The sequence below is a fragment of the Canis lupus genome, chromosome 16 (genome assembly GCF_011100685.1).
Source record: "Canis lupus familiaris isolate Mischka breed German Shepherd chromosome 16, alternate assembly UU_Cfam_GSD_1.0, whole genome shotgun sequence".
Classification (NCBI taxonomy): domain Eukaryota; kingdom Metazoa; phylum Chordata; class Mammalia; order Carnivora; family Canidae; genus Canis; species Canis lupus.
Genome location: NC_049237.1, coordinates 13,258,040 through 13,280,058, shown reverse-complemented (window position 1 = coordinate 13,280,058; position 22,019 = coordinate 13,258,040). Strand labels below are relative to the sequence as shown.

Sequence of the window (22,019 nt, the reverse complement as noted above, 5' to 3'; positions counted from 1 at the left end):
AGCTGGAACAAATAACCCTAAAATTCCTATGGAACCACAAAGGACCCTGAATAGACAAAATGATCTTGATAAAGAAAAGCAAAGCTAGAGGCATTGAGATTCCAGAATTCAAGCTGTATTACAAAGCTGTAATCATCAAGACAGTATGGTACTGGCACAAAAACAGACAGTGGACCAGAATAGAGACTCCAAAATGGACCCACAACTTGATAGTCAACTTATCTTCAACAAAGCAGGAAAGAATATCCAATGGGAGAAAGACGGTCTCTTCAACAAATGGTGTTGAGGGAACTGGACAGCTGCATGCAAAAGAATGGAACTGAACCACTTTCTTACACCATACACAAAAATAAGTTCAAATGGATGAAAGATCTAAATGTGAGACAGGTGACGGGCACTGAGGTGGGCACTTGACGGGATGAGCACTGGGTGTTATTCTATATGCTGGCAAATTGAACACCAATAAAAATAAATTTATAAAAAAAATAAATGTGAGACAGGAAACCATTAAAATCCTAGAGGAGAACACAGACAGAAAACTCATTGACCTTGGCCTTAGCAACTTCTTAGTGGACAGGTCTCTGGAGGCAAGGGAAACAAAATCAGAACTGAACAATTTACACTTCATCAGGATAAAAACTGTCTGCACAGTGAAGGAAACAGTCAACAAAACTAAAAGGCACCCTATAGAATGGGAGAAGATGTTTGTAAATGACATATCTGACAAAGGGTTCGTATCAAATCTGCAAATGATTTATCAAACTCAACACCCCAAAAATAAATAATCCAGTTAAGAAACGGGCAGAGGGCACAGATAGACACTTTTCCAAAGAATAAATATAGATGAGTAATAGACACATGAGAAGATCCTCAACATCACTCGTCATCAGGGAAATACAAATCAAAACCATGATGAGATAGTACCTCACATGTCAGAATGGCTAAAATTAACAACACAGGAAACAACAGATGTGGGGAAAGGGAAACCCTTTTACAATGTTGGTGGGAATGCAAATTGGTGCAGCCACTCTGTAAAACAGTATAAAGGTTCCTCAAGAAGTTAAAAATAGAACTACCCTATGACCCACTAGTTACACTAGCAGGTATTTACTGAAAGTGTACAAAATACAGATTCAAAGGGATACATGCACCCTAATGTTTATAGCAGCAACATCCACAATAGCCAAACTATGGAAAGAGCCTTAATGTTCATTGACAGGTAAATGGATAAAGAAGAAGCAATATATATATATTATATAATATTATATATATAATTATATATATAAATATTACTCAGCTATCAAATAGAGTGAAATCTTGCTATTTACAGCAGCATGGGTGGAGCTAGAACCTATTATGCTAAGTGAAATAAGTCAGTCAGATAAAGACTAATAGTATGATTTCACTTATATGTGGAACTTAAGAAAGACTACAAATGAACATGGGGGGAAAGAGAGGGTAACCATAAAAATGAATGTTAACTATAAAGAACAAACTGAGGGTTGCTGGAAGGAGGTGGGTAGGTGGGGATGAGTTAAATGGGTGATGGGTATTAAAGGGGGCACTTGTTATTAAGAGCATGGGGTGGGGATCCCTGGGTGGCGCAGCAGTTTGGCGCCTTCCTTTGGCCCAGGGCGTGATCCTGGAGACCCGGGATCGAATCCCACGTCGGGCTCCTGGTGCATGGAGCCTGCTTCTCCCTCTGCCTGTGTCTCTGCCTCTCTCTCTCTCTCTCTCTCTCTCTGTGAGACTATCATAAAAAAAAAAAAAAGAGCATGGGGTATTGTGTGTAAGTGATGAACCACTAAATTCTACTCCTGAAACACGTATTACACTGTATATTAACTAACTGGAATTGAAATAGAAATGAAAACTACAAAAAAAGAAGGAGGAAGAGGAAGAGGAAGAAGAAGTGAGTTATAATTTATAGGGTTTCATCCCAGGTAAGGAAATGTCAAATAGGTTTCTGCACAAATGATAGCAGACCCATTGCATATGTGACATTGAGTCAGCGTTAAGGAGGAAAAGCCAATGAGACTTGAGCCCCCCAGGTGCTACCTGAGTGGGGAAGTGAAGCATTTTCCTCCAAGACAGCCTTGGCCACCTCTGAAGATGAAACCACAAGAGAAGGAACTAGTTTGGTCCAAAAGAAAAAGCACATCTTTGGATTTGTACTGTTATTTCATTCAGACCCACTGCCTCAGCACTTTATACAGGGCACAGAAGCCAAAAGCAAATCAATTTAGCTTCATAAAAATAATACGTGAATACAAAATGCAAACATGCTATTTTTCCATTTAAAACACACACACAAAAATCTATTACAGAAATTTTAAAAATTCCGTAGGCTAAACAAAAAAAATGAAGTATCCGTTTCAGTTCTAACCTGTTTCTTCCATCCTGCAAACAGAGCCTATGTAGACAGAGGAGTACACAAGTGACCAACAGGTGACACAAAATCCAAAAGAGAACACACACACACACACACACACACACACACACACACACACACACGAAGAGCTAGAGTGAAACCCAGGCAAGTGTGTAGGTAAAAGAGGCAGTGAAGTACTATCAGGATGGGGAAGCAAACAGAAGGGAAAAGTAGGGATGAATTTATATTAAAGAATGTCTCCATCTTGTGGTCATTATGGTGTCACCACTAATTAAGTCAAATTTTATTTCCATTCATCCCTCCATCTTTGTGTGCATTTATTCATCAACCTAACTTGTACTTTCCAGTTGAATGTGGCAGGCACTGTTCTAAGTATTAGGGCTAGAGTAGTGAACAAAATTAAAATTCCCTGCCTTTCTGTAACTTCCATTCTGGTTAGAGTTTACATTAATTAAACAACTATAATGTGTGGCATGTTACGTCAGAAAAATAGGGACAGGTATATCAAAAGCTGTTGGGGGAGGGAGTCAGGATTTTGATCAGGGGGACTTTCAGTAAGTCCTCAGTGAGGTGGGGTAAGGGCCTGAGGAAAGGGAAAGAGAGACGCCCCAGACGTGTGGGGAGAGAACATCCAGGAAGAAGGAACAGTCAGTGCAAAGGCTTTGAGTGGAAGGCTAAGGCTGGTGCTCAAGGAGGGTGAAAAAACCATCTGGGGCTGTAGTGTGGTGAGCAGGGAGGTGAGTGACTAGGTGAACATCTAGAAGAACTAAGAGAAGAACAAGGAAGTGAGGAAGGAAGGAGGCAGCACAAGGAAGAAGACCAGGTCTGGTCATACAGGCTTTGGTTTTGGTGCTGAGTGAGGTAATGGAGGATTCAGAACCTGGGAGGGATGAGATAGGAGATGCTACTCTGGCTACTCAGTTAGAGGAGCCTCCAGGGAACCCAGACTGGTTAGGGCCACTGTGATTCTACAGGTGAGGAATGGCGTAGGCTTGGATCAGGGCTGTGGGGATGGTAAAAATGGTAATATTCTAGATACATTCTGAAAGAAGATTCAACAAGGTTTTTGTAGTGTAAATGCCTGAAAATCAGCTTTTGATTGCTGAGGCATACATTTCCAAGACATCTATTTTGAATAAACATATTGCCAGCTATATGATACAACTACTGCTAAAACAACTAGATAAGAAAAGGAACCAGGCTGTCCCATCTGAGTTTCCTTTTTAGAAAGTCCTGGGCAATCTAGATTATTAACCACTTAAGGAACTCTGCTATCCCCTCTTATGCCCTAATTCCTGCTCTGTTTTAAATTTATGAGTAAAGAGTAAAGCCAAGAAATGCTAGGTACCCTACCCTCAATCTCAATAAGGAGAGTACCCAGGTCTATAATCTCTATCTGACACCTTGCTTGATGGCTCTTGGGCATGCCATATACCTTCCAAGATCTCTGAGTAATAAATTTCTTTTTTCAAAGTCCCTTGATAGTTGTTGCTGAGATACATCTTCCAATAATAATAAGAGCCACAAGGGCCATGCCAACCACAATATTGGCTATCGATGGGAAAATGTCTGTGGGGACTTGCCATAAGTAGTGGGGGCCCAGGTGAGTGCCTCAGGCATTCCAAGCTAATAATATCACTATCAATAGGCTGAGAAGGACACAGAACAAAAACTAAAGGAGTTCATGATTACTAGACAGCCCTTCAAAAAATATTAGAAAGGATGAATACTCACCATTTGCTTCAATGTGGATGGAACTGGAGAGTATTATGCTGAGTGAAGTAAGTCAATTGGAGAAGGATAATCATTATATGGTTTCACTCATACAGGGAATAAAGAAACAGTGAAAGGAATTATAGGGGAAAGGAGGGAAAATGAGTGGGAAAAATTAGAGAGGGTGACAAAACATGAGAGACTTCTAACTCTGGGAAATGAACAAAGGGTTGCAGAAGGGGAGGTGGGCAGGGGGATGGGGTGACTGGGTGACAGGCACTGTGGGGGGCACTTGACAGGGTAAGCACTGGGTGTTATACTATATGTTGGCAAGTCAAACTTCAATTAAAAAAAATAAATATTAGAGGGCTCTCCTTGAGTGGGAAGGAAAGACCAAAAGTAACAAAGATAAGAAAGGACCAGAGAAATCTCCAGAAACAATGACAAAACGAGTAATAAAATGGCACTAAATAAATATTTATGAATAATTACTTTGAATGTAAATGGACTAAATGCTCAAATCAAAATACATAGGGTGTCAGAATGGACAAAACAAACTAGATCCAACTCTATAGTACCTACAAGATACTTATTTGAGATGTGAAGACACCTGCACATTGAAATTGGGGAGATGCAGAAATATTTATCACACAGATGGATGTCAGAAGAAACTTGGAGTAGCAATACTCATATCAGATAAACTAGACTTTAAAACAAAGATTAACAAGAGACAAAGAAGGATATGATACCATATGATAATAAAGGAGACAATCCAACAAGAAATCTAACCACTATAAATATTTATGCACCCAACGTGGGAGCAACAAAACATATAAAACACTTAATAAAAAATATAAACTATATATAAATGTATATATATAAACAACATAACAAATATTAATTAATTGATTATAATACAATAATAGTAGTGGACTTAAACACTTCACTTATATCAGTGGACAGGTCATCTAAACAGAAGACCAACAAGGAAACAATAGCTTTAAATGACACACTGGAACAGATGGACTTGACAGATATATTCAGAATATTCCATCCTAAAAGAGCACAATACATATTGTTTTCAAGGTTACGTGGGATAGTTTTCAGAATAGATCCCATACTAGGTTACATTAGGCCTCAAAAAATACAGAAATAATGAATCATACCATGCATCTTTTCTTACTACAATACTATGGGAATCTTGCATGATACCACTACACCAGCGGCACTGTTCTTACTACAATACTATGAAACAAGAAGTCAACCACAAGAAAAATTTGGAAAGATCACAAATACACAGAGGTTAAATAACGTGTTACTAAATTGAGTCAACCAGGAAATCAAACAATGAATAAACAATACACAGAAACATATAAACATGAAAACAAGAGTCCAATACCTTTGGGATCCAGCAAAAGCAATCCTCAGAGTAACACAGTCCTACTGAAGAAGCAAGAAAATCTCAAATAAACACCCTAATCTTGAACCTAAAGAAACTAGAGAAAGAACAACAAATAAAGCCTAATGCCAAGAAAAGGAAGGAAATAATAAAGACAAGAGAAGAAATAAATGATATAGAAACTACAAAAATAATAGAACAGATCAATGAAACCAGGAACTTCTTCTTTGAACAAAATCAATAATTGATAAACCTTTAGCCAGACTTACAGAAAAGAGAAAGGACCCAAATAAATAAAATCACAATTAAGAGGAGAGAAATGAAAACAAACACCACAGATATAAAAACAATTATAAGAATATCATGAAAAACTATATGGCAACAAACTAGATTACCTCCAAGAAATGGATAAATTCCTAGAAACCTATAAACTACCAAAACTGAAACAGGAAGAAATAGAAAACTTGAACAGACCTGTAATCAATAAATCAATACTCAAAAATCTCCCCAAAAGCAAAAGTCCAGGGCCAGATCTCTTCACAAAGTCTACCAAACATTTAAGAAGAGTTAATACCTATTCTTCTTAAACATTAAAAAAAATAATAAAAGAAAGAAAAAAAAGGGAGAAAAACTTCCAAACTCATTCTATGAGGCCAGCATTACCCTGATACCAAAATCAGATAGACTCCACAAAAAAACCCCAGAACTACAGGCCAATATCCTTGATGAACGTGGATGCAAAAATTTTCAATAAAATACTAGCAAACCAAATCCAACAATACATTTAAAAAATCATTCACCACAATCAAGGAGGATTTATTCCTGAAGGGACAACAGTAGTTCAATATTCACAAATCAATCAATGTGACACACCACATTAATAAAAGAAAGGATAAGAACCATAGGATCACGATGAGATATCACCTCACACCAGTCAAAATGGCTAAGGAAACAACAGATGTTGGAGAGGATGCATATAAGAGGGAACTGCAGCAGCCATTCTGGAGAACAGTATGAAAGTTCCTCAAAAAGTTAAATATAGAACTACCCTATGATCTAACAATTGCACTACTAAATATTTACCCAAAGGATACAAAAATATAGATTTGAAGTGGTACATTCACCCTGATGTTCATAGTAGTATTATCAACAATAGCCATCGTCCAATTGTCCGTTGATTAATGTATGGATAAGGAAGATATTGTATATATACACGGTGGAGTATTACTCAGCCATCAAAAAGAATGATATCTTTCCATTTGCAGTGATGTGGATGGAGCTACAGTGTATTATGCTAAGTGAAATAAGTCAGTCAGAGAAAGACAAATACCATGTAACATCACTCATTAGTGGAATTTAAGAAATAATACAGATGAACATATGGAAGAGGGAAAAAAGAATGAGAGAGAGGAGCACCTGGGTGGTATAGTTAATTAACCATCCAACTCTTGGTTTCAGCTCAGGTCCTGCTCTCAAGCCTCGTACTGAGTCTACTTGAGATTCTCTCTCTCCCTCTACCCCTGCTGCTTGTGCCCTCTCTCTCTAAAATAAATAAATAAATCTTTAAAAACAAAGAGAAAGAGAGGGAAACAAACTATAAGAGATTCCTAAAGATAGAGAACAAACTGAGGGTTGATGGAGGAAGGTACAAAGGGTATGGGCTGGATGGGTGATGGGTTATAAGGAGGGTCCTTATTGTGTTGAGCACAGACTATTATATGTAAGTGATGAATCAATGAATTCTATTCCTGAAACAATACTGCACTGTATGTTAACTAACTAAAATTTAAATAAAAATTTGCCAAAAAAAAAAAAAAAGAACCATATGATCACTTCAATAGATGCAGAAAAAGCAGTTAACAAAGTACATCCATTCATGGTAAAAACCCACAGCAAAGTAGATTTTGAGGGAACATAACTAACAATAAAACCCATATATGAAAAATCCACAGCTATAAAAAAAAAAAAGGAAAGAAAAGAAAAGAAAAAGAAAAACCCACAGCTAATATCATCCTCAATGAAGAAAAACTGAAAGATTTTCCTCTATGGTCAGGAACAAGACAAGGATGTCCACCACTCTCAGTACTGTTAATTAACATAGTAGTAGAAGCCCTCACCAGAGCAATCAGACAACAAAAAGAAATAAAAGACATCCAAACCAGCAAGGAAGATGTCAAATTTTCAGTATTTGCAGATGTCATGATACTATATATAGAAAACTGAAAAGACTCCACCAGAAAATTACTAGAACTGATAAACAAATTTAGTAGATCAAAGGATAGAAAATTAACATTGAGAAATCTGTGCATTTCTATGCACCAATAATGTTGCAGCAAAAAGAGAAATTAAATACTCAATCCCATTTACAATTACACTAAAAAAATACAATATGATATCTAAGAAGAAACCTAATGAAAGAGTTAAAAGAACTGTACTCTGAAAACTATAAGCAATGTTGAAAGAAACTGAAGAGGACACAAACAAATGGAAAAACATTCTATGCTTAGGGATAGGAAGAACAGATATTTTTTAAATGCCTGCACTACCCAAAGCAATCGACACATTTAAGGCAATCCCTATCAAAATATCACCAGCATTTTTCACAGAGCTAGAATAAACAATCCTAAAATTTGTGTGGAACCAGAAAAGAGCCTCAATAGCTAAAACAATCTTGGAAAAGAAAGTAAAGCTGGAAGCATCACAATTCCAGACTTCAAGGCATATTACAAAGTGCAGTGGTCAAAACAGAATGGTTGTGGCAAAAAAATGGACACATAAGTCAGTGGAACAGAGTAGAAAACCCACAAACAAATGTACAGCTAAATGGTCAATTAATCTTTCACAAAGCAGGAAAGAATATCCAATGGGAAAAAGACAGTTTTTTCAACAAATGGTTTTGGGAAAACTGGGCAGAAATATGCAAAAGAATGAAACTGGACCACTTACTTATACCATACACAAAAATAAACACAAAATGGATGAAAGACCTAAATCTGAGACAGGAAACCATTAAAATCCTAGAGGAGAACACAGGTAGTAACCTGTTTGACCTTGGCCACAGCAACTTCTTTATAGATAAGTCTCCTGATGCAAGGGAAATAAAAGAAAAAATTAACTGCTGGAATTTAATTCAAAATAAAAACCTTCTGTGTAGTGTAGGAATCAATCAACAAAACTAAAAAACAAGCACATGAGGAAATGCTCCACATCACTTGCCATCAGGGAAATACAAATCAAAACCACAATGAGATACCACCTCACACCAGTAAGAATGGGGAAAATTAACAAGGCAGGAAACAACAAATGTTGAAGAGGATGTGGAGAAAGGGGGACCCTCCTGCACTGTTGGTGGGAATGTGAACTGGTGCAGCCACTCTGGAAAACTGTGTGGAGGTTCCTCAAAGACTTAAAAATAGATCTGCCCTACGACCCAGCAATTGCATTGCTGGGAATTTACCCCAAAGATACAGATGCAGTGAAACACTGGGACACCTGCACCCCGATGTTTCTAGCAGCAATGTCCACAATAGCCAAACTGTGGAAGGAGCCTCGGTGTCCATCGAAAGATGAATGAATAAGGAAGATGTGGTCTCTGTGTACAATGGAATATTACTCAGCCATTAGAAACGACAAATACCCACCATTTGCTTTGGCATGGATGGAACTGGAGGGTATTATGCTGAGTGAAATAAGTCAATCGTAGGACCAAACATTATATGGTCTCATTCATTTGGGGAATATAAAAAATAATGAAAGGGAATAAAGGGGAAAGGAGAAAAAATGAGTGGGAAATATCAGAAAGGGAGACAGAACATGAAGAGTCCTAACTCTGGGAAACGAACTAGGGGTAGTGGAAGGGGAGGAGGGCAGGGGGTGGGGGTGACTGAGTGACGGGCGCTGAGGTGGGCACTTGATGGGATGAGCACTGGGTGTTATTCTATATGTTGGCAAATTGAACACCAATAAAAAATAAATTTATAAAAAAAAAGATTAAAACAACAACAACAACAAAAAAACACTACAGGGGTGCCTGGGTGGCTCAGTTGTTAAGTGTCTGCCTTTGGCTCAGGTCATGATCCTGGAGTCCTGGGATTGAGTCCCACATCAGGTTCTCTTCTCAGCAGGGAGTCTACTTCTCCTTCTCCCTCAGTGCTCTCTCTTGTTCTCTTGCACTCTCTCTCTCAAACAAATAAATATTTAAAATATTTTTAAAAACCTAAACTACAGAATGGGAGAAGATATTTGCCTGACATATCTGATCAAGTGTTAATACACAAAATATATAAAGAAGTCATGAAACTTGGAGAGACATAAGATGGTGGAGTAGTAGGGTGACCCTCAGCTTTCCTCCTCCCTCAAACACAGCTAGCTAACTATCAAATCATTCTGAACACCCAAGACATTGATTGGAAGTCTTAGAGAACATAGCTGCATGTCTACAAACTAGAAAAATGATGTGTGGAAGGTAAGAACTCTAGAGTTGATTCTTGGGAGAAAAGAATCATGGGTGCTGCTCAGAGAAGGGAGTAGCCAGAGAGAAGGAGAGAGAGAAAAATCACTGAAAAAAAAAAAAGGGTGAGGTTTACAATACCACCAGTTTTCTATATACAGCTGAGTGCAGAGTCTGAAGCTTCAGAAGTCCAAGACATTGCTAGGTTTGCACCTGGGGAATTGAGTGATGCTCCAGTGGAAGACCAGGGCAGAGCCCCAGCACTGGGCATTCTGAGGTTCCCCACAGCCACAGGGAAGAAGTGGTTCCCCACTTGGAGTGCATATGCCAGTGGTAATATGGCCTCTCCATGGACAAAGGATCCTGTAGGCTCATCGAGTTGCCCAGCTCACCAGTATAGGAACAAAGATGCCAGCTGAAGGCAACAATCCCCGGTGCAGGCTGTGTGTTGTGACTTAGCATAAACCGAGAACTGCTGCACAGTCCCACCACTGTCTTCAGAGACAAGCTGGCACTGGTCACTGCACAGGGAGACCCTTCCCCAGAGGATCAGTGCCGGTCCAACCAGTGGGGGTACCTGAAGTGTGGGGTTTTCAAATACAGCTGTGCCTGAGATAAATCCACGAGACTCTTAACTGAAGGAAACAAACTGAGGGTCGCTGGAGGGGAGAGGGGTGGGGGATGGAGTAACTAGGTGATAGGCATTAAGAAGGGCAAGTGATGTGCTGAGCATTGGGTGTTATACACAACTGATGAATTACAGAGCTCTACATCTGGAATAATTATGTTGGCCAACCGAATTTAAATGATTAAACAAAACAAAACAGGAGAGCTGTGCCATTTGGCAGGCAAACAGTTCAGACACAGGGTGAAGGCAGGAATCTGACAGAAGTCATAGAAAGAGGAGGGGTCATTGTCTGCACATTGTGAAGGCTTACTGAAGAAGGGTAGCTTGCATTTCCTGCTCCTAAGCGAGAGGATGGGGCAAGGCCATGCTCTTCTAGTGCCCGTCAGCCTGATCCACCTCAGTGAGCTAAACACTGCCACCAAGTGGAGAACAGAGCAGGTGCACCGAGCTCCGCCCCCTGCACCTTGCAGGCACATCCCCACTAGGGCAATTCCACCTGAGAATCAGGGGCAGGCCTTTCCCCCAACCCCTAGAACACCAGCACAGGCCTACTGATCACAGAATGCTGCAAAGCTTCAGCTCTATGGGAAACAGAATCCAGCATCCATTAGGTTTTTAAATTTTTGTTTCTTTTTGTTTTTTTTTGGTTTTCTCTCTTTTTTCTTTTTTCTTGGATACAGAAAGAACAATTCATTTTTCAAAAATTTTTTCTTTTCCTTTTCTTTCTTCCTACCTTTTATTCTATCAAGCGTCTTGTAACAAGAAGACCAAAACACACCTAGGATCTAGCTTCCTTCATGTATTTCATTATATTTTATCTTAAAATTTTTTTGATTTTTTAATTTTTATTTTATTCTGCTTTTTTTCTCTCCATCCAAAATGGCAAGACAGAATAATTCACCCAAAAGAAAGACAAAGAGCAGGAAGAAATGACAGCCAAAGATTTAATTAATAAGATGTCTGAATTAGAATTTAAAACAACAATTGTAATGGTACTAGCTGGGCTTGGGTTAAAAAAAAAACATAGAAGACACTAGAGAATCACTTACTGCACAGATAAAAGGACTAAAATCTGCTCAGGCCAAAATTAAAAATGCTATAAGTGAAATGCAGACCTAGATGGACAAAGCAGAAGAATGAATCAGTGTATAGAAGATAAAATTATGGAAAATAATGAAGCTGCAAAGAAGAGAGAAACAAAGGTAATGGGGCTCAAAAGTTCACTTAGGAAACTCAGTAGCTTATTATAATGGAGTATCATAGGAGTCCCAGAGATTAAAAGAGAGATAAAGGTCAGAAGGCCTATCTGAGCCACTTATAGCTGGAAGCAAATTATAGCTGGAAACTTAGCTAGTCTAGGGGAGGATACAGGTGTCAATACCTAGAAGCACAGAGAAACTCCCATTAAATTTAACAAAAGCCACATATCGCAAGACACATCATAGTCAAATTCACAAAATACACAGACAAGGAAAGAATCCTGAAAGGAGCAAGGGGAAAAAAGTCCTTAACTGACAAAAGAAGACAAGTGGGTTTGCAGCACATCTGCCCACAGAAACTTGGGAGGACAGAAACAAGTGGCAGGATATATTCAATGTGCTGAATGGGAAGAACACACCACAGCCAGGCCACTTTGCCCTGGAAAGCTGTCATTTAGAATAGAAGGAGAGATAAAGAGTTTTCCAAACAAAAACTAAGGGAGTTCATGACCACTGAATCAGCCCCACAAGAGATATTAGAGGGGGACTCTTTCAGTGAGAAAGAAAGACCAAAAGCAACAAAGACTAGAAGACTAGAAGGGGGCAGAGAACATAACCAGAAACACCAGCTTTACAGGCAATACAATGTCACCAAATTCCTATCAAAAATCACTCAGAATATAAATGGACTAAATGCTCCAATCAAGACATAAGGTATCAGAATGTATTTAAAAAAAGACCTATTCATAAGCTGCCTACAAGAGACTCATTTTATTTTTATTTTTATTTTTTTTATTTTTTTATAATCCTGATGTTTATCAAATTTCATTAGTGGAATCTTCGACCGGCTTTTAAAATAAGGGCAGTTTCTATATTATAGTGGAATATTTGGCAAACGAAGTCAAGAAAGCTTTTTTCAAGATTTTTAAAAGGGGGCAACACTGGTCAGCATTTGGTACACGAATATGGTAACACCTACTGAAAATCTTCCCATACATCATGAAAACCTGGAGGTAATTTGTGTAGCTTGAAATGTCTTCATTTTAGAATGTTATACACAAGGGCCTCATCAAGAACAGAAAAGTGCATTTTCTGTGTTCAGACTATAATTTACAACACAACTGGCTTTTGATATTACATTAAGTAAATTATACTTCAAGCTCCAGAGTATGTGGGGCATAAAACCTGATTAAAGTTTTATACGACAAAAATCCCAATAAATGTTAAGAAATGGCTTCTCAATATTCTGATTCAGTCTAGTCATCCAAGAAAAAGTAGTTTCCACTCTTCTTTTGTTCTACATCCTTAATTGAATTCAGTTTGTTTATTCTTGGCCTATAGTTGTTTGGATCTCTTCTGAATGTAATTTCAAGCTGAGACAAAAATTTATTCATGCCAGCCAGAAGAGTCTGAGGACTGTTTGCAACTGTGTTCTTAGATGGAATACCATCAAAAACGATGACTCGATCTGCTAGATAGGTGGCCATAATGAAGTCATGTTCCACAACAAAGGCTGTCTTCTTAGCATGGAGTATGAAACGTTTGACAACTCGAGCTGCCATCAATCTTTGCTCAGAATCCAAATATGCAGATGGTTCATCAATTAAATAGACATCAGCAGGCTTGCCCAAACAAAGTGCTAAAGCCACTCGCTGCAGTTCACCACCAGATAACGTCTGCACTTCTTGATCGATGATGTTCTCAATTTGTAGAGGCTTCATTACATCAGTCACAAATTGTGGATGAGTGCAAGCATCTCTTATCTTTTCATGTAGCAACTGAAGAGACTCATTTTAGACCTAAAGATACCTGCAGATTGAAGGTGGAGGGAAGGAGAACCATCTACCATGTTAATGGTTGTCAAAAGAAAGCTGGAGTAACCATACTTATATCACACACACTAGATTTTATTTTATTTATTTTATTTTTAAAACATTTTATTTATTTATTCATGAGACACAGAAGGGGGGGAGCAGAGACACAGGCAGAGGGAGAAGCAGGCTCCATGCAGCGAACCTGACGTGGGACTCGATTCCGGGTCTCCAGGATCATGCCCTGGGCTGAAGGCAGCGCTAAACCGCTGAGCCACCTGGGCTGCCCCACAAACTAGATTTTAAACCAAAGACTGTAACAAGAATGAAGAAGGGGACTATATCACAACTAAGGAGTCTATCCATCAAGAAGATCTAACAATTGTAAATAATTATGCTCCCAACTTGTGATCACCTAAATATACAAATCAATTAATAAAAAACATAAAGAAACTCATGGATAATGATACAATAATAGTAGGGTACTTTAACACCTCACTTACACCAATGGACAAATCATCTAAGTAGAAAATCAACAAGGAAACAATGGCTTTGAATGACACACTGGGCCAGATGGATGAACTTAACAGAACATTCCATCCTAAAACCACAAAATACACATTCTCTTCAAGTGCTTACAGAACATCCTGCAGATAGATCACACATTAGCACACAGAACAAACCTCAACAAATTCAAGATTGAAATCATACCATGCATACTTTTTGACCAACTCTATGAAACTAAAAGTCATACATAAGAAAAAATCTGGAAAGACAACATGGAGGTTAAACAATATGCTACTAAACAATTAATGGGTCAACCAGGAAATCAAAGAAATAAAAGTGTACATAAAAACAAATGAAAAAGGGCACCTGAGTGGCTCAGTTGATTAAGCATCTGCCTTTGGCTTGGGTCATGATCTCAGGGTCCTGCAATGGAGCCCCAAGTTGGGCTCCCTGCTCACTGAGAAGTCTGCTTCTCCCCCTGCCTCTGACCCCCCACTTGTGCTTGCTCTTGCTCTCTCAAATAAATAAAAATCTTAAAAAAATAATAAGATACCTAGGAATAACTAGAAGTGATAAACCTGTATTTTGAAAACTACAAAGACATTTAAGATGACACAAAGTAATGGAAAAACATTCCATGCTCACAGAATGGAACAATATTGTTTTAACAAATATTGTTAAAATGTCCATACTATCCAAAGCAATCTACATATTTGAGACAGTGCCTATCAAAATAGCATTTTTCACAGAGCTGGGACAAATAACCCTAAAATTTGTATGGAATCACAACAGATCCTGAATAGCCAAAGCAATCTTCAAAAAGAAAAGCAAAGCTGGAAGTGTCACAATTCTGGAATTCAAGTTATATATCAATGCTGTAGCCATCAAAACAGTACAGTACTGGTAAAAAACCAGGAACATAGATCAATGAAAATAATAGAAAACTCAGAAATGAACCCACAACGATCATATCAATTAATCTTTGACAAAGCAAGAGTATCCAATGGGGAAAAGACAGTCTCTTCAACAAATGGTATTGGAAAAACTGGACAGCTACATGCAAAAGAATGAAACTGGACCATTTTCTTACACCATGTACAAAATAAATTCAAATGAAGTAAAGACCTGAAATCATTAAAATCCTAGAGAAGAACACAGGCAGTAACTTCTTTGATCAGTCACAGCAGCTTCTTTCTAGATATGTCTCTTTAGGCTAGTCCCAAAAATGAACTATTGGGACTACATCAAAATAAAAGGCTTCTGCACAGCAAAGGAAATAACCAAGAAAACTAAAAGGCAACCCTTAGAATGGGAGAAGATCACATATCTGATAAAGGGCGAGTTTCCAAAATATATAAAGAACTTATAACATGCAACATAAACATAAAACAAAAAATAGAACATAAAATCCAATTAAAAAATGGGCAGGAGATATGGAATAGACATCTCTCCAAAGAAGAAATCTAGATGGTCAACAGACACAGGAAAAGATGCTCAGCATCACTTACCTTCAGGGAAATGCAAAGCAAAACTACAATGAAATATCACATCACACCTGTCAGAATGACTAAAATTAACAGCACAAGAAAATAACAGGTGTTGCCAAGGATGTGGAGAAAGGGGAAATCTCTTACACTGTTGGTTGGAATGCAAACTGGTACAGCCACTCTGGAAAACAATAATGAGTTCACAAAAAAGTTAAAAATAGAACTGACCTATTATTTAGTAATCACACTACCGGGTATTTACCCAAAAGATTACAAATATACTAATTCAAAGTGATACATGCATCCCTATACTTATAGCGGCTTTATTTACAATAGCCAAGATATGGAAGCTGTCCAAGTGTTCATCAATTGATGAATGGATAAAGAAGAGGTGGTATATTACCAGTGAAATATTACTCAACCATAAAAAGGAATGAAATTGTGCCATTTGTAATGACATGGATGGAGGTAAAGAGTATAAAGGTAAGTGAAATAAATCAGAGAAAGAAATGTCATGTGATTTCATTCATCTGTGGAATTTAAGAAACAAAACAAGCAAATGGAAAAGAGAGAAAGCAAGAAACAGACTCTTCACTATAGAGAAAACTGATGGTTACCAGAAGGGAGGGGGGCGGGGGGATGGGTGAAACAGGTGTGGGGATTAAGGAGTCCACTTATGATGAGCATAGGGGGTGTACAGAAGTGTTGAATCATATTGTACACCTGAAACTGACGTAACATTGTATGTTAACTAAGTGAAATAAAAACAAAAACTTTAATTAAAAAAATAAAGCCAGTAGGTGATTGTAATGAGCAGTCATGGGTGAGAACCACTGAGAGAAATCATCCTTTGGATCATGTCTTCAGTGGACTGAGATGAATAGTGTCCCAGCATGGTGGGAGCAGTGGCACCTTCTGTCACTCACAGAAAGAGACTTCTAGCCAGAACCATGTATTTATTGATACCTTCCTCTCCCTCACTCCCCCTAACACCTCAGCTGATGCACGTTAGCATAGGCCCACTTCCCCCACCCCAGGCTCCAATGCACGTTATCCATGCTGCCAAATACTACAGATACAGATCTCCTCAAAATTCATCTAGAATCTTAAGATTTCCCTTGTAGAATCCATACTCTTCCACTTCTACTTTGCATCTAGAGCAATCACTTTGGGCTATTTGGGCACAAGTATCACTCGTATTCTCACTTCTTGTATTGCTTTTGAAGCATGTCACCTATACATGTCTTCATTCTCTAAAGGCCCTGGATCTTCTCAAAGACAGGGAGCCAATACTGATTGAGTCTCATCCTCACCCAGTGAGACTGGGCACACAATAGACACATCTTGCTGAATGAGTAAATAAATAGACAACTTTATATACTCATCAAGAAACTAATAGACATGAAGGAAAACACAAACCAAACCAAACCAAAACAAAACAAAAAACCCACACAGCACCACATTTAATCCATAAATAGAGATGGCTGGGCTCTTGCAGGAGCTCAATGAAGCATCTTCTCCAGGAAGAGAACAAAGAAGATGGGGGTTGGGGGTCTGACTCTGGCCCCATTTCTGATGGCTGATCTGCAATTTTTACTCCCATTAGCAATTGGAAAACCCATATAAGTTATCGTCTCTTTGCATAGGTGTGCTTGTATGCATTTCTTCAGTTCAATAGCGATGTCTTTAAGATCTAAAAAAAAAAAAAAAAAAAAAAAAGACTGCCTTTCTCCTCCTCCTTTCTTATACACCAGGTTTGACCCACCCAGGCTGGACTAGAGTAAGACGTAAGCCAGGCCATACTTGTGTGTGTCATCCAACACAACTGTCTCTGGCAGAGACAATGGGCTGGAATGGTATCCTCCAACCACAGAGCCTCCAGGTGCCTAAATCCTCTCACAACCTATCTCAATCAAATAGTGTTAATAGTTTCCAAACCTTCTTTAAGTAAAAAAAATTCCAATCCATATTACCAATTGTGGGTCTAGCATGTCTTTATAAACATTTCTTGCAGATGCAGTAAGAACTTGTTCTTAGTCCTTAGTTCTTATTAATCTTCAAATGACTTTGTGTGGAGCTGCATGTACCTGTATTGCAGTTATGTGTACCCTCCATGATGAAACATAAATCTAATGTCCTTTTATTCTTGGTTTGAGTCATCTTTTAAGAATTAACAATAACCATTTAAAAGCTCATTCTGATTGGCTTCCCTCTCAAAGTGTCTTTAGAAACATCCTAACATATGGCGGTAGCTCTATGTTCTCTGTAATTTCATTTTACTTCCTCTGGGAGGGCGCCATATCCATACCCAGTGATTGCTATTTTAAAGCAAAGAATCACTCTGCTACCTAAATTATAGAAAGCAGAAACATAAGTATGTAAGAGACTAACTGACATGACTAGCCCCTTTAATTTCAACACCTAGGATGAACTCCAAGAAGGCTAAACTCCCGGAGTCAGCAGGCGAAAGTGAGAAGGTAAAGAATAACCATGCAAATAATCCAGCCCTCCTGGAATTCTCCCCCCTGCCCTTCATGCTAAACTATACTACTGCTTCTAATTCATTTCTAATTTTTATTTTCAATTTAGAATTTTGTGTTGGATTTCTTAAAAGCAAGTAGAATAAATTAAGCTTTACAGTCTCTCTGAAGCTAGTTTATGTTTTACTCATTGCCTTTCTCCAAAGCTTCTACTCTGAAAATTAAAAACCCCAGTGGAGTGGAGAACACAAATTACCCATGTTTTTAAAAAAAAATAATGGAAGTTAGAGGAGGATGAAGATTCACCCAATATGCTGAGCCAACTTCCTCAAAGCTAGCAGAGATTGTTGATAAAACCATGTAAAAATTTATAAATAAATGATAGAATGTGAGAAAGTCAGTTAGATACATTTTCAGCATGAGGCTACTATAGTATCTTTGTTTCTAAGAAATTTGGACAAAAGCTTGTTTCTCTTCAACACCCACCTTGGGACACATACCCCTAAGCTTATGAGAGAGTGCCACTTGTACTGTATCTACACAATATTGCATACTAGAAAAGTACCTGTGTTTATGATGCCAGAAAATTCAACACACTTGATCTTATCTGCTGTGCACCGCTTGAGCTCATTGTCACACTTTCTTTCCATCACTGCAAAGCACATTGGGCACTTAAAACCATTGGAGTTGAATTCATCAACATCCTTCTCTTCGAAGTCATTCATCTTAATCTCCCCAGAAGCTGTTTAAAAACAAAACAAAACAAAACAAAACAAAACAAAACAAAACAGGCTCGCTATTTGTCACAGACAGGCAAACATACCCATGCTCACAAAGCCGACTTAGAACTTGGGTCTGCTCTCTTCACCCTCCCCTACACTCCTCCCCAGTGTTCTAGAGGTGAGACTCAACAGAGGAGTTGCCACAAAAATCCCTGCCTTCATAGAGCTTGCTTTCTGGTGGGGGAGATAGATGAAAAGAAAGAAAGAAGGAAAATATGTGGTATGTAAGACAATGACAAATACTGGAAAGAGAAACAGAAAGAGTAGGAAGTACAGGGTGTGGTTGCAATTCTTAAGGTGGTCAGGAAAGGCCTCATTGAAAATATAATTTTATCTATTCATCTATTTATTTATTTTAGAAAGAGACAGAGAGAGCTCGAGTGGGAGGAGGGGCAGAGGGAGAGGGAGAGGGAGAATTCTATGCAGACTCTCTGTTGAGTGTGGAGCCCAATTCAGGGCTTGGTCTCCTGACCCCAAGATCATGACCAGACCCAAAATCAAGAGTTGGATGCTCAACCAACTGAGCCACCCAGGTGCCCCAAAGGGGTAACTGCTAAAACGGAGGCCTAAAACAGATTTACTTCCATATGCTTGTGCAGAATAATTCAGTCTTATAAAGATCACAGGACATATATTTCTTACTTAAAAATGTATATAACTAAAAACAAATAAATAAAAGTAAATAAAAACAATGAGAAGGGATAGGAAAAAAAATGTGTTCTAAAATTTGCTTTTGCCCCTGAAGAATGGGGAAGGAAGACCTGCAAAAAAGCAAAAACAAAACAAAACAAAAAGAAAAAAAAAACTGAATTAAAAAGTAAGCAAAAACCTAAATGGACATTTTCCCAAAGATAAAAGAATGGTCATCAGGTATACAAAAAAACGTTCAACATCATTGGTCATTAGGAAAATGCAAATCAAAATCACCATGACATCACACCTGTTAGAATTCCATCAAAAAGACAAGAAATAACAAAGCTGCTGAGGATGTAGAAAAATGGAAACCATTGTGCACTTCTGTTGGGACTATAAATTGGCACAGCCACTGTGTACAACAATTTACAGAATCCTTAGAAAAATTAAAAATAGAACTGTTAAAAAAGAAAACCACAGGCCCAAAATGGAGATATGGAGTCACTTAGATTAAGGCCCCATCAGTAAACCAAGATTTTATACCCAACATAACTGTAGTTTCAACTGTTAAGCAAGGAAATCTTGAACCAGCCAAAAATTGGAAATTTCTGGCCAACACGAGGAGGCCATCACCTGAGAGACTCCTTCCCTTTTAGAGGCTGACCTTGCTGAAACGATGCATTTCTTGCTAATACAGAATCCCTTTTATTTAATGCCCTCTCTCTGCCTTTAAAATCATTTCCTTTCCTTTCCTGCAGCTCTGCAGAGCTCCTCTCTACTTATTATATGGGATGCTGTCTGATTTATAGTGTTTACAGAAGCCAATCAGACCTTCCAATTTACTCGGTTGAATTTGTGTGTGTTTCTAACAGATTCAGGGAACATGAGAAACACAGGCATGGCACCCTGAAAACCCATGGCACCCTTTTGAGTTCACTGTCTTTGAGTTTCTGAGGGCTATGGTAACTACTCGGAGCTCTGCTGTCTTTGCTCCAAGCTCCTGATCTAATTGGTTCTCCAGGCCAGAGTTAATGATCGGTCTATATTGAGAAAAGGGACCAACAGAGTGCCAGTTGTTAGCCCTTAGTTCAGTCATTTAGTGGGGTTTGCCGGCTTAATTCCTTTCCCGTTCCAGTCTGTAGGGCCCCACCTACTATAGTCCCCTGGGTCAGTCCACTCTGAGGACTGCTGGTGGTGCACACAGGGTCTTCTGTTGGCCCCTTTGCTGTAACTTCTCAAGCTCAGTCCGTCCTTGGTTCTGTTCTCAGAGTCCATGTTGGGAATGGCGGTGGCAGGTGTGCTGGTTCAATCCTGCCCCAGCCCCTAGTTCTTTAGCTACTGCTGGCATCCACACTGCTATCTCCTCAGTACTGCTGGATTCTGTTACTGTGCGCATGATGCAAAGGCTTGGGTAAAAGAAAAATAGTAACTAGGGGCGCCTGGGTGGCTCAGTTGGTTAAGCCCCTGCCTTCAGCTTGGGTTGGGATCCCAGGATTCTGATATTGAGCCCCACGTGGTGTTCCCTGCTCAGTGGGGAGTCTGTTTCTTCCTCTCCCTCTGTTCCTCCCCCATCTTGTGCTCTCTCTTTCAAATAAATAAAATCTTAAAAAAAAAAAAAAGAAAAGAATAACTAAATAATAAGAGAATGGGATTCTTAAAATCCAAAGAGTTAAGTGATCCATCTTCTCATACACCGGCTTATTTTGTATCTAAGAACTGTGGTCCTGGAAGCCATAAAAATCTGCAAGCTTGTTTTGTGTCCTGAAGAACATGGCTTGGTAACTGTCAGGCTGGGGTCCCCCAAAATAAGGCCAGATAGAAATGTTAGCTATGCCCTATTCATGACTAGATATGGCCAGACAGAAATGTGGTTTAAACTTCATTTGAAGTTAGGGTCCTACCAAACTGCTGCCAGCCTTCAGGGGAATTACAACCCAGAATTACAATGGCCATTATGAGGAATGTTCCAATTAGATAAGGTCACTTAAGAAGTCTACTTAAAAGCAAAAGCTTCAAAATTCCAAAAATAACTTCACTGAAACTCACAGCAAAAAAAAAAAAAAAAAAGTGATAAAAATTTAAAAAGACATGACATACCTAGTACAAAAGACTGTAAGACTGACATAATCTTACTGCTTCCCTCTACCCTCCTTTATTTCAATCCTCATTCCAGTTATCCTCTGAATTGTCTTTGCATGACCATAAACAAAAGTTCTGTCTACCTTTAGAGGAGGGCCCCTGATGGGTCCCTACCAGAGTTGGTGAGATACTAAAGGATTTCTTGATAAACTTCTACATTACTCTTTTAATCAGTCAAGGGAAAACCAGAACTAAAAAATAAACAAACACAACTAAAAAAATCAACATATGTAGCTATATGTTCTTCCTTTAATATCACATTCTGGCTGGAACTCAATTCTTGGTGTAATTAAAAGCAACTGTCCTTATTTTACAAACCATCGCAAAACTAGAAAAGTAATTCTAGAAGCAATTCATAGTTCACCTCTTCCTTTACCAAATCCAAAACCTCCTCTATTT

The 22,019-nt window shown here is 38.6% G+C and overlaps 1 protein-coding gene across 1 annotated transcript; it reads right to left on the bottom strand.

Annotated features, from left to right (window-relative positions):
* Positions 1-17,088: 17,088 nt before the first annotated feature.
* On the bottom strand, positions 17,089-20,756 carry OR08B12 (olfactory receptor). Its single transcript, XM_038560570.1, has 3 exons — positions 20,636-20,756; positions 18,632-18,808; positions 17,089-17,279 (listed from the first exon to the last, which is right to left on the bottom strand). Exons 1-3 carry the CDS (start codon positions 20,754-20,756, stop codon positions 17,089-17,091), a joined length of 489 nt encoding a protein of 162 aa, XP_038416498.1.
* Positions 20,757-22,019: the final 1,263 nt, after the last annotated feature.

Coding starts and splice junctions, on each gene's coding strand:
- OR08B12 (XM_038560570.1), bottom strand. CDS start 20,756: ATGGACTCTGAGAACAGAACCAAGGACGGACTGAGCTTGAGAAGTTAC. Junction 18,809..20,635: donor GACTGACCCAGGGGACTATA/GTAGGTGGGGCC, acceptor GTTTTTAAACAG/CTTCTGGGGAGATTAAGATG. Junction 17,280..18,631: donor TTCTGGCATCATAAACACAG/GTACTTTTCTAG, acceptor TTTTTTTTTTAG/ATCTTAAAGACATCGCTATT.